General features: G+C 37.4%; 1 protein-coding gene across 2 annotated transcripts in view; it reads right to left on the reverse strand.

The window, feature by feature from the left end:
• The window catches only part of LOC127446553 (SLIT-ROBO Rho GTPase-activating protein 3), a 137,700-nt gene extending 125,118 nt beyond the window's left edge, over positions 1 to 12,582 (reverse strand). For both annotated transcript variants that reach the window (XM_051707551.1, XM_051707550.1), the window contains exon 1: positions 12,035 to 12,582. In XM_051707551.1, the coding sequence (XP_051563511.1) occupies positions 12,035 to 12,101 (67 nt within the window). In that variant the 5' untranslated portion in view covers positions 12,102 to 12,582. The remainder of the gene's footprint in view (positions 1 to 12,034) is intronic.
• Positions 12,583 to 13,561: the final 979 nt, after the last annotated feature.

Raw genomic sequence — 13,561 nt, forward strand, 5'->3', positions numbered from 1 at the left:
ACAGAGGAGGAAACTCATGGAAAATGACAGAGGGAGAGTTTAAGACAAACCAAATTCAGGCTAATAAAAACACAATCTCAGACCATGCCACGTGACCAACACGTGACCAACACTATATGACCGCAACAGGAACATCAGTAATGTTTTGGCATTCAAAATCAGCTACATGCAGCACAATGAAATGGAACAGAATGCAGTCTCGGGACTTCTTTGAACTTGACACAACAGCTTAAAAACATGGCGTTCATGGCACAAGTGGAGGAAAAAAAAAACACATGGCAGGTCACAACAGTAAAAAAATGTCCATCTAGTGCATGTTTACATTGAAAAACAGCACAAACAGACACAGAAATAGGGCTGCAACTAACGATTATCTTTGTAATCGATTAATCTAACGATTACTTTTTCCCATTCCCAATTCCCAATGCACTCTAAGTCCTCGTGGTGGCGTAGTGACACCTCAATCCGAGTGGCGGAGGACGAATCTCAGTTGCCTCTGCGTCTGAGACCGTCAATCTGCGTATCATATCACATGGCTTGTTGAGCGCGTTACCGCGGAGACATAGCGCGTGTGGAGACCCACGCTATTCTCCACGGCATCCACGCACAACTCACCATGCGCCCCACCGAGAGCGAGATCCACACATTATAGCGACCACGAGGAAGTTACCCCATGTGACTCTACCCTCCCTAGCAACCGGGACAATTTCAGCCGGGTGCAGTTTCAATCTCTTCCCATTAGATCGGGACATTCGCGCAACTCATATAAGAGACGCTGACCGCACAGAGAAATGCCAGTTTCGGAGTTTAATTTGCACGATTTGCTTCTGTATTATTTGAACTCTTATAAAGCTATAACAAATTAAACATAACTGCATTTAAGATGTAACCCCGGGGTGTTTCCTTTAAAGACTCGACACGCAAGTTTTGGTTCAGGGGAGCGGCAGCTCCGGCTCCACTTATTCCTCAACAAGAGTGCTTCTGTATTTACTTATTTTGTATTTTATACAATTATAATTCCCTCATACTTTGCGATCTACATCACCTGAAACTGTGAAAGTTTAGAGTGCATCTGGACTGTGAGCTGTGTTTTCTTCCTCTCCTCAGTCAAGGCTGACCTGCCCTGGTTCTAAAAGAGGCAATGGGAAACTGGCAGGACCTCGCTTGCAAACCCTGACCCATTACTTAACACGCTCTTTGAACTGACACTCTGATTATAACAAGACTGAAAAGCAGAGAAGACAATCACCCTCTCCATCCCGCTCTCTTCTGAGTGAGGGGAAAAACTAAAAGTCCAATTCTACAGACCCAGCAACTTCTTCATTTGGAGCCTCTCTATTTAAATGCAAATAAAGCTGTGTGGTAGCTGAACAGCTTGGATGGAGGTAAGGAGCACAGCCCCCTGGTCCTTGTGGGGCCCTTGGCCTGGCACTCTTCTGCTGGGTCCTAAAACCATTTACTAATAGGCAACCAGAAGATAAAGAATCTACTCATGACTCAAGGGCCACAGCCACTTTCAGGGCAATGTTCTCTGAGGCCACGTTCACACTTTTTTTTTTTTTTCGATTGAAAACACATTTTCAGTTTCCCAACATCATAGTTTTCCAAAGTGAGTGGTAATAGAGAGTGTTTTCGAAAGTCTCCATTTTCACTGGAGGAAAACACCATTCTAGTGTGGATTAGAGGCATGAACATAGCAAAATCAATGCATTTTCAAATTAAGGGAATGTTAATCCCTAAAACATTTCTAAAAACATTCAGACCCATAAAATAATCTTTACAATAGAAGTTATTAAAATCTAAAACAAATGTAAAAAGGCCCAAATAAAACAGCAGGCATCCAAACTTATAAGACCCCATGATATCAAAATTGGAGCTTTAGTCCATAACTATTTATGTTAAGCATTTAAAATTAACTACATTTTGATGATCATTCAGATATATCTGCATTTTTGTCCTACCAAATCCTCCCTAGAATGAGAATGTCCCCTCAGTATAATACCACCTACTTTTGACCAGTAGTAGCAATGACAAATTGCAATTTTATTTTAAATGAACAGGCTCTTCGATATGTCCTGGTCCAACTTCCTTTTTTAATAATATATAGATGTCAACACAGGACAGAAAACTGCAAATGTCAAGCAATTAAATGGGATCTTTAAAAAAATAAAAATAAAATAAATAAATAAATAAAAAAACAGAAGAGAGCCACTAGCTCCTAAAACAAAATATCTAGGAGCCAATTTAACTTTTTTAGTTGCCAAATTGCAGAATCGCTCAATGGTAGATCCGATTGCAGAATATGAAAGCACAATTTTCTAGCCCATAACTCAAATTTATGTCTATATCTTGATTTGGGACAGAGATTCACCATGATCACTGACACATTTTAGGAACAAATTCTATACATCCAAGATTAGACTAGACTGAGTATGTTGGTTTTGTCCAACGGACATCCATGCAAAGGACTTTGATTGAATATTAGTTGCTATGGTAACAGCTATAGTCTGCTTGCATTTAGAGGGAATGAAGGGCATTCTATGAATCACATAACTGTGCGGCACTAAACAGCCCTGCACCAGCTACTGAGTGGTGCGTTCATGTGAGTGTGTGTTTGTGTGTGGCAAGACCATGAATCACTACTGGCCACTCGGCCTGTACCACATTAACCTGTCATTTACATTCCTGCTGTGTGATGTTTGGTCAAACAGGGTCCATAACCTAGCTTAAATGCAGGTAAACCAACACACAGATCTCATTTGATGAAAGGAAGAAGTGCAAGAAAAAAACCCAGACACTCAGACACAGATGTTTCCCACTTGTATTGTAATCCCACAATAACAAAGAACTTAAAGGCATTTTGATGAAAAAGCTAGGTTTCAGGCACAGTGCAATGCTGTTTCTTCATGCACGCGCTGTTTTCACTTTAGAAAGAATCCAACACTTGATGAGATAAGACCAGGAGATGTTGACAGATGAGTATCATGAATCTTTCATTTTGTTTTCTCAGTAAAGAAGGTAACTGGTAATTCACGGAGTTGACAATACAACTGAATATTTCAGGCTTCTAAAGACATCAATTTTTTTGTAAACACCACACTTGTGCAAGCCCCATATACTTTCAATGCTTTGCATAAATAGAAACACAACAAGTCTGTGAGAAACTCAGACAAAGAAATAAACAAAGGAAAAAACTGTTACAACTTGCTGTAAAGAAATTGTTGTTTAATTTATGCCTGCACATTTTTCTGATGCAATTAATTTCCTGTTAGTATATCTGGACTTGTATATCTGGATAAACTTTTTTTTTTTTATTGGCACTAACATGACCGAAAATTGTGCTTCCAAACACTATCTAAAAGCAACATAAAGACTTTTAATTATTTTTCAAACATAGCAGATTTATTACTAATTTTATATCTGAGGTTCATTAACTGCTAAAAACAAATCTTCTGAACATATTTACTGCAAATGGAAAAGTTTACCCAAAATCATGTTGTTCCAAAATGGTATGATTTTTTTCCCCTTCCATGGATCCCAAAAAGGAGATGTTGAGCATGTCCAAGCTGCTTTTTTCCATACAATGAAAGTAAACAGTTACCAAGGGCTGTTAAACTCCAGAAAAAGATTGCATGAACTTAAGCCTGTGGTTGGTCACTAAAAATGTAAGAACCAATGGCGACTGACGAGTCTTGCAGACCCTAAGGGGGCCACAAAGGTGGTGTGCAGAATATTTCAGGGATAAAGTGTATTAAATATAAAAAAAAAATTTAAAATAATTAATAAAAATAAAAACAAAAATACTGAATTTTAAATTTTTACTGTTTCATTCTATTTTCTAAAGGCAAAAAATACATTTAAATTGAATTAAAACTATTTTTATGTTTATTAGAGCTGTCGATATAATGCATTAATTCAGTGTGATTAATTACATTAAAAAAATAACACGTTAAAAAAATTTACGCAATTAATCATGTCCCCGGACCGTAATAAGGAATATTCCTTTCATTTAAGCAATTCAAGTATGGAGTACCACCTGCTTTCTCCAGGGGGCAGTAAGCGAAACTTGCTGTGTATGCAACACCAGCTCAAATAGAGAACAAACCTTACTTTCAGAGAGCAGACAACACAAGATGAGGACACATTCTTGCGTACAAATACAGCTTGATGGAGCGCAAATCCGAAGTCAGGGATCTCAAGACGAAGTTTAAAACTTCGTTTAACTTGGCATAGCGACCTTTTGTTTATGATGCATCGCAACCGAGACGCTCCAAAAGCGTCCGTCTGACACAGGTGTACATTGACGCATACTTAGACAAGCCACAGACTGATTGACGAATTCAATTGCAAAATGGATTGCTGTGAACTGTAGGCCAATGATAGGCTTATGTTCAATAATATGTTCACATATATACAAGGCGGTGTGTGAAAAAGCTCGGAGGATCATCAGAGACTCCAGCCACCCGAGCCATGGGCTGTTCTCACTGCTACCATCAGGCAGGCGGTATCGCAGCATCAGGACCCGAACCAGCCGACTCCATGATAGCTTCTTCCCCCAAGCAATCAGACTTCTGAACTCTTGATCTCCCACGATCAAAATACATCAGCACTGCACTTTATTACTCTTACTCTTATATCTCACACCAGACTGTCATAAATTATATTATTATATTATATTCTCTCTTAACAACTGACTATCAACCGACAGCCTGAATGTCAATACAGTACAATACTGTACATTCTATATATACTTTTTTATATATTTTTATTTTTTATTTTTATTGAATAATGTGTATCTATATAGTGCGTATTGTATACTGTACAATGTATGTTATTATTTGTATATTGTTGAGTGTAATTATGTGTATATCAGATGTTTAAATTGTGTTGTGTTAATTTGATGTTATTGTAAATTGGTATATGTCTCATCACTGTCACAACTGCTATGTTGATCGGAACTGCACCCAAGAATTTCACACACCATTGCACTTGTGTATATGGCTGTGTGACAATAAAGTGATTTGATTTGATTTGATTTGATTTAATATGGAAATAAACAATATATTATATTCTAATATCTTTTTTAATGCTTAACTTGTTTGCCTAAATAATGTAATGCATTTTAATTATCTGTATTATTATTATTTTTATATTATATATAAAATTTATAATTATTTAAATATAACTATTTATAATTATTTAATCATTATATATTTAATTATTTTTATTTGAGGGGCTTTCACAGAAAATATTTATGTGTGCGATTAATTCGATTAATTAATCGGCATACCATGTAATTAATTTGATTAGAAATTTTAATCGATTGACAGCCATAATGTTTATATGTAACTTTACTCTGTAATAAGTTGACAGTGTAACTTTTTCTGCCCTAAATTTTTATAGTAAATATTTTCAGATAATATTTTCATTATTAATAAAAAAATATATATATTAATAAATATATTCTTTTTTTTTTTTTTACTAGCACTGCTTCAGTACAGTGACAATATAAATGCCTTTATTTCATTTAGCAAACAACATGTCGTCTTTTTAAAATCAGGCTCACTATTTTTCTCACACAGTATAAAAGTGTCTGTATAATTTTTTTATACTAAAATATAAAGTTGCTTTTGACTCTGGTAGGGTCACAAGGGGCTCATTATATTTGGAGTCCTTGGCATCAAAAAGTTTGAAAACCCTGGTCTTAGAGCACCATGTTTGAATGTCCAAGAGTGAATGAAATTTCATAGCTACGGGGGAGGGAACGGGGTCTGTTCTTTATACCAAACTATCATTTGGCTTCAGAAGACTTGTAATATAGTGCCTGTATGTAATACAGTGTTCCATGGAAGAAAGAAATTCATATGCGGTTTGGAACCACATGAGAGTGAGTAAAGAATGAAAAAATGTATTTATATCACCCAGGGTCCACAAATACTAACACTCTTCAATGTTGTTTCATAATGACATATTGTAGTAATAATATTCAGTCTAACTATGGCCTTTATCACTGCACACTACAGTCAAATTCCCATGTGAATAACAGACCACTAATCACCACAACATCCCAATAACCATACAACCACTTCCGTCTCAGGCACATGAATCAAGCCAGATAGCAATATCTTACGCAATGACAGAAGCTATTAAAATCTGCATTTCATTATCAGTTTCTTAAAACAGCCCTAAAGAGACTCAACCATCGTAAAGCAATCCCTTTGCTCAACTAGCGTAATATGCATGCTGGTGAATTCTCCTCTTAGGATGATAAACAAGCCTTACAAGCTGCTGAGAGTGAATTAGCATAAACCCACCCACTCCCTGCTCATGCATTTCTTCCATGTGGATCCTTTGCTTAATTAAACAGAAGCAGTACACCACTGGCACATGCAAAATACATAATTAATGCTTTAAAATTCACAGCAGCCTTACAAGCTGTCAAGAAGAGTACAGAAGGGGGTCAAATGCAAATACGCTAAATGTGCTATTTATACAGTGCATTCAGAAAGTATTCAGACCCCTTCATTTTTTTCACATTTTTTGTTGTAGCCTTATGCTAAAATGCTTTTAAATATTATTTTCCACATCAATCTATACTCCTTACCCCATAATGACAAAGCAAAACTAGATTTTTGATCACTTTGCACATTTATTAAAAAGAAATAACTGAATTATCACATTGACATAAGTATTCAGACCCTTTGCTATGACACTTGAAATTTAGCTCTGGTGCATTCCATTTATCTGGATCATCTTTGAGATGTTTCTACACCTGTGGCAAATTCAACTGATTGGACATAATTTGGAAAGGCACACACCTGTCTGTATAAGGTCTCACAGCTGAAAATGCATATCTGAGCAAAAACCAAGCCATGAGGTCAAAGGAACTGCCTGCAGAGCTCAGAGACAGGATTGTGTCGAGGCAGAGATCTGGGGAAGGCTACAAAAAAAATGTCTGCATTGAAGGTTCCCAAGAACACAGTGGCCTCCATAGTTCTTAAATGTAAGACGTTTGGAACAACCAGGTCTCTTCCTAGAGCTGGCCACCCGGCCAAACTGAGCAATCGGGGAGAAGGTCCTTGGTAAGAGAGGTGACTAAGAACCCAATGGTCACTCTGGTTGAGCTCCAGAGATCATGTGTGGAGATGGGAGAAACTTGCAGAAGGACAACCATCACTGCAACACTCCACCAATCTGGGCTTTATGGCAGAGTGGCTAGACGGAAGCCTCTCCTCAGTGCAAGACATAAAAAAGCACCTAAAGGACTCTCAGACTGTGAGAAACAAGATTCTCTGGTCTGATGAAACTAAGATTTAACTGTTTGACCTCAAATACAAGCGTCATGTCTGGAGGAAAACAGGCACGGCTTGTCACCTGCACAACACAATCCCAACGGTGAAGCATGGTGGTGGCAGCATCATGCTGTGGGGGTGTTTTTCAGGGACTGGAGGACTGGTCAGGGTTGAAGGAAAGCTGAATGCAGCAAAATACAGAGTTATCCTTAATGAAATCTTGGTCCAGAGCGCTCAGGACCGTAGACTGGGCTGAAGGTTCACCTTCCAACAGGACAATGACCCTAAGCACACAGCCAAGACAATGCAAGAGTGGCTTAGGGACAACTCTGTGAATGTCACTGAGTGGCCCAGCCAGAGCCCGGACTTGAACCCAATCGAACATCTCTGGAGAGACCTGAAAATGGCTATCCACTGACGGTCCCCATCCAGCCTGACAGTCCCCATCCAACCTGACAGAGCTTGAAGTATCTGCAGAGAAGATTGACAGAAAATCCCCAAATCCAGGTCTGCAAAGCTTATCGCATCATACCCAAAAATACTTGAGGCTGTAATCGCTGCCAAAGGGGCTTCAACTAAGTATTGAGTTAAGGGTCTGAATACTTGTCAATGTGATATTTCAGTTTTTTTCTTTTAAATAAATTTATAAACTTATCAAAAATCTTTTTTTTTTTTTTTTGCTTTGTCATTATGGAGTATGGAGTGTAGATTGATGTGGAAAAAAAATAATTTAAAGCATTTTAGCATAAAGCTGCAACAACAAAATGTGATAAAAATGAAGGGGTCTTAATACTTCCTTAATGCACTGTATGTATTTGACAATCAACTTATCTCCCTCACCCAGACAGAATGAGATCACAGTACGGTTTTGGAATATCTTAGACCTGGGTTAACCTAAGCATTTAAAAAGGGCAATAGACTGAAGAAAATATTTTAATTTAAGGAACTAGTTTAATACATTGGCTGATTTACTTTAAGGTGACAAGGCTCATTAAAGGAAAAGTTTATCTAAATATGAAACATTTGCATTTTGTCATTCAAACCACATATTGGTTTTTTTTTCTTCTATGAAACACAAAAATAGATGTTATGCACAATATCTAAGCTGTTTTTATCCATTCAAGGAAAGTGGAAGGTGATTTGTGCTGCCTTGCTCTAAAAAAGAACAAAAAAAAATTACATAAAAGTAGTCCATATGACTCATACTCAAATCTATGAGGTGATTGCTGTGAACTGTAGGCCAATGATAGGCTTATGTTCAATAATATGGAAATAAACAATATATTGTATTCTAAAGCCACTTTTTGTAATATCTTTTTTTAATGCTTAACTTGTATGCCTAAATAATGTAATGCATTTTAATTTTCTATATTATTATTTTTTAATATATATATTTTTTATTTATAATTATTTAATAATTATATATTTAATTATTGTTATTTGAGGGGCTTTCTCAAAAAATATTTATGTATGTGATTAATTGTGATTAATTTGATTAATTAATCCGCATACCATGTAATTAATTTGATTAGAAATTTTAATCGATTGACAGCCCTAATGTTTATATGTAACATTACTCTGTAATAAATTGACAGTGTAACTTTTTCTGCCCTAACTTTTTTAAAGTAAATATTTTCAGTTAATATTTTCATTATTAAAAAAATATATATAATATATTAATACTTTGGCTGATTTACATTGAGGTGACAAGGCTCATTAAAGGAAAAGTTTATCTAAATATGAAACATTAGCACTTTGTCATTCCAACCACATATTGTTTTTTTTTTCTTCTATGAAATACAAAAGTTATGCACAATATCTAAGCTGTTTTTATCCATTCAAGGAATGTGGAAGATGATTTGTGCTGCCTTGCTCTAAAAAATAACAAAAAAATTACATAAAAGTAGTCCATATCTCTCATACTCTATATTCCAAGCCTTCTTAAGCCATACAATAGCTTTGTGTGAGGAACAGATCAAAATTGAAGTTGTCTCCTTAGTAATCGCTCACTAATCTCATTCGTGCTTGTGTTCAGTTTTAAAAAAAATAATAAAATTTAAAAAAAATTTAAATAATACTAGGTTGGAACAATACGAGAATAAGTAGGAGATGACAAAATTTTAGGCTGAAATATTCCTTCAAGAACTACCCCTTTGCATCCCCCCTCCCCCCACCCTCCAAAAAATTCAAAATATTTAAGTTTGGATTCATTTTCTATAACATCCTCCCTCATTTTATCCTCATTTCTAAGTATTTAAAAGTTTAATGAGAGGTCTGTTCAAGTGCAGAATGCTTCAAAATGATAAATATGGTCATTAAACTCTTTTGTAACACCAAGATACTCTTGTTTCTTAACCCTATTATGCCTCTCTAGCTATTTCTCTCGTTCTCTTTTTTGTTCTTGATTTTTCTTTGTTCTTCCATAATTCATTCTCGTCATTTCAATTATTCACAGCATTTTTAAAAGTTGAGCTCTTGCCCCTGACTGTTCCCATCGTTTTTTCGTACATTACGTAGGTGAAATGTTCAATGATGATTTTATATGCGCCCTTTCACCTGCTTACTTCTCTGGATCTTCACTTAACATGTTTTACTTGACTGCTGTTCTCTTGGGTTTACATCAACTCTCGGTCTCAGAGACAATGATATTTCCTTTTGTATTCTACAGAATAAAGAAATTTAAATGGAGAGGAACAACGTGAAGGTCCACAATTATGATAGAATATTAATTTTATAGCAAACTATCCCTTTAAACCCAATGCAAGCAAGTCTGGTTGGATTGCATACATTTTTGGTATAACCCTAAATATTTGAAGGGTGCCATTTCATTGTAGCTGGGGGAGGGCCAGTCCACATTTTAATGTTAATGGCATTTGTTTAGAAAGAAAGTGCCAGTATTATAGATCACAAAAGTTATGTAAATCAAAGTATGGGGCTCTCTATGCTTGAGAGCCATGTGGTCTTCTCAAATACCGAAGCCAAAGGCTCTCTTTTAACAAAAGCTACTCAAGCGAGCATCACATCAGAGACGTTTGCTCATCCTTTTAACATAAAGGGATCCTCGAGAAGAGATACAGACTTAGTAAGTTCCTAAAATTCTGCCGAAGATATACCTTTTTGGTCCACAGATGAAACAACATGAGGGAAAGTAAATGATGACAGAAATTACATTTATAGGTAGACTATCCATTTAACTAAGCAAGTAAAATTTGGCCAAAAAAATCTGACCAAAACTTTATTGGAAATTTCACAGTATCTGGATCATCTTAGCAGAAAATTTACCAAATCCAGCTCTTCTTTATACTCAAACTCCTTTCTAAATGGATGGTACCATTAAAGGGTTAATACTATTACCCATTAATAGTTAATGATTGGAGAATACCAGTTATTATAATTAGGGTTTATAATTTATTTACCCTCATTTTAGAGGCAAGCTTCCTATGGTGAACCATCACTTAATCATTTGTGGGGTGGACAATCAATGAACTGCTTCTGCAACGCCCTAACGACCATGCTGTACCTAGTTAGTTTTTAAACATTGACAAGCTCAGACACAGACAAAACATAGAGAACACTATACAAAGACATTGGTGCTTTGTGAATGGACACATGTGGGAAAACATTAATCAAAGTCATTCATGTTCACTGAGGGGGAAACCAATATAAAACATCCGTGCATCTTGTTTTATTGCATTCCCCTTAACATCAACAGCACGATCCAAGCATCCACTCGATTAATATTTGTCCCTTAGACAGGCTCTGCAAAAAACAGCGACGTGTTGTCGTTTTATTTACTGATGTTAGAGATGTTCTTTGTACGTTTGCCCGGTTCTTTGACTGGCATTTTGTCTACAAAAAGGGTCTAGTGAATTGTAAATCAAGGGTAAGATTTAAAGGAGCTCGCTAGTCGCCTTAAAGTTCCACCCATTTGTGCAGAGAGCATGACACTACAATACACCTTTCTACCCAGCAACAAAACCCTCACTCAACCTTCTCCTTTTCCTCTAAAACACAATATGTACAAGTATTTCATGTGGAAACCATTAATAGCGGGAATTTATGCGCAATGGAGCATGAGTCAGTGCAATAAAACATATTTGTCTATATAAAACCGTTCCTGCGGTTATGGGGTTGCACGACACACCGTGTCAACTGAATCAAAGTTACTCGTGTTGTTATTATTGGACACATTTTGACATGAGCAATGGATTGTTCACACCGAACGCGTCATCGCGCTAAAAAAAAAAAAAAAAAAAAAAAAAAAACAGACGCAGCGCCACGAACGCAGGTGTCTCAAGACGCGTTTTCAACAGTTGAAGATCTTTTAACTTGACACGGCGTCTAAAAAAAAAAAAAACGCGGCGCAAAGACGTCCGTCTCGCGCGGGTTTACATAGGAAACAGTTGGGAAAACAACGCGTTTCGACGCAAAAACGTGTTTGGTGTGAACGGCCCCTAAGGGCCAGGTTGCTACAAAGGCGCAAGGACATCCCTACCAACTATTGCACAACGTAACTTAGACCAAACAAACACGTCAAGCATTGAGGTAAAAATTGGCAGAAAGCACGACGGAGTTGGGTTCAATGTCTTGATGCACAAATACCAGACCAGGATATTGTTGCAGGTTACAGCCGCTTTACATAAATCGCGCTACACAAAGTGATCTTTAAGTGAGGTTGTGCATCGGATCAATGTGAACGTAAGTATCTCCCAATAGGCCAACTGAGTCAAGCGTTCACTTACCTTTCACTTGCGTTTCATACTCCGCAATTATCTCCTTGTCCTTCTTAATCTTCGTCTGAGATGACATTTTTCTTGAGGTATCAATGTAGAATCCAGTGATATGTTTGCGCGAGAGCTCCTGAGTGTCACAGTTTGCAGCTTGTTTTTCCTTCTTCACCACTTACTATCAGAAGTGTCCCTCAATTTACATCGGTTGACAGTCCTAACACTTTCCCCGTTAGAAATAACCTCACCCCCTGCAAAAGGGCATCAGAAAGCACCACACCTGCGCTTTCTCAGATCTAATCCCTTTGCGTTTTGAAGAGCTGCTACACTCGGGGAGAGGCTGCTGCTCCTCCTTGGTCAAGATCTGCCATCTAAAGTGACTGAGGAAAATAGAATTCCTGCCTACAAGAAGATGTTTCTGTATGTAGGATGAGGCTCTGCGTCTATGCCCATGCCATTTGTATTATCACTAGGTCCGCATGTTCTAAAAGGATGAGTTGCGATGGCATAATCTGTGCTTGATTTTGGCTCCGTGCATTAGAATATCAGCAGCAGACCGAAGAACAGAGTTGCGCCCGAGTGTCGTATGTGACTCCTCCTATTGTAGAAATCACTCCCTCAACCAATCCAACCAGTTCCACATGTACCCCTCCCAAGGTGCACACACACAGAGCGTTTCGATAAGAGAGTAATTTTAAAATGGTGTTTTTCAGGCCTGGAAAAGTCATGAACATTTCTATATTTAATATTTTTCTAGTTTTCCTCTACTCTGAAGTGTTTCACGAGTTAGATACTGCTCTTGAGTAATCAAATATAATAATCAAATCAAGCAAGTACCCCCCCCCCCCCCCCAATTATTTATACCTTGGGTAAATGCTTTATGCTGCAACCCCCCAATGTTCAACCCAAATCTATACAAACTTGCTGGTGAGCCACAGTGATGCCTGATTTGTTAGTGAATATTTCCTTTGAGTCAGTTCTTTTCAATGAATTAGTCTAAGTGCACAAAATATTTTAAATAATTTATATAAAAAAAAAAAAAAAAACTCTTATTAAAATCTGTATCCAGTAATAACAGACGCCTGGAAAAAAGTCATTGAAATTAGTTGGTCACAAGGTGTGGGAACCTTAAAGCAGCCTGAAAGTCTCCCACGCAAACTGGGAGATGTTCCGGTCCACCTCTGATAATGACATCGAGCTTTACGCTGATAGGGTAACGTGTTTCATCAGAAAGTACGTAGAGGACGTCGTTCCGACCAGAACAATACGGATCTACCCAAACCAGAAACCTTGGATTAATAGCGATGTTCGCACGGCACTTGATGCGCGGACCTCCGCTTTTAATTCCGGGAACGCGGAGGAGCATAAACAAGCCAGTTATGCCCTCTATTAGAACAGCAAAACGTCAGTACAGGAACAAGATTGAAGGACAGTTCAACACCACCAACTCTAGAAGGATGTGGCAGGGAATTAATATCATCACAGACTTTAAAGGGAATAAAAACTCCGCCGTGAACACCGCTGCCTGTCTCCCGGATGAGC

Source organism: Myxocyprinus asiaticus, chromosome 9 (assembly GCF_019703515.2).
Source record: "Myxocyprinus asiaticus isolate MX2 ecotype Aquarium Trade chromosome 9, UBuf_Myxa_2, whole genome shotgun sequence".
NCBI lineage: Eukaryota > Metazoa > Chordata > Actinopteri > Cypriniformes > Catostomidae > Myxocyprinus > Myxocyprinus asiaticus.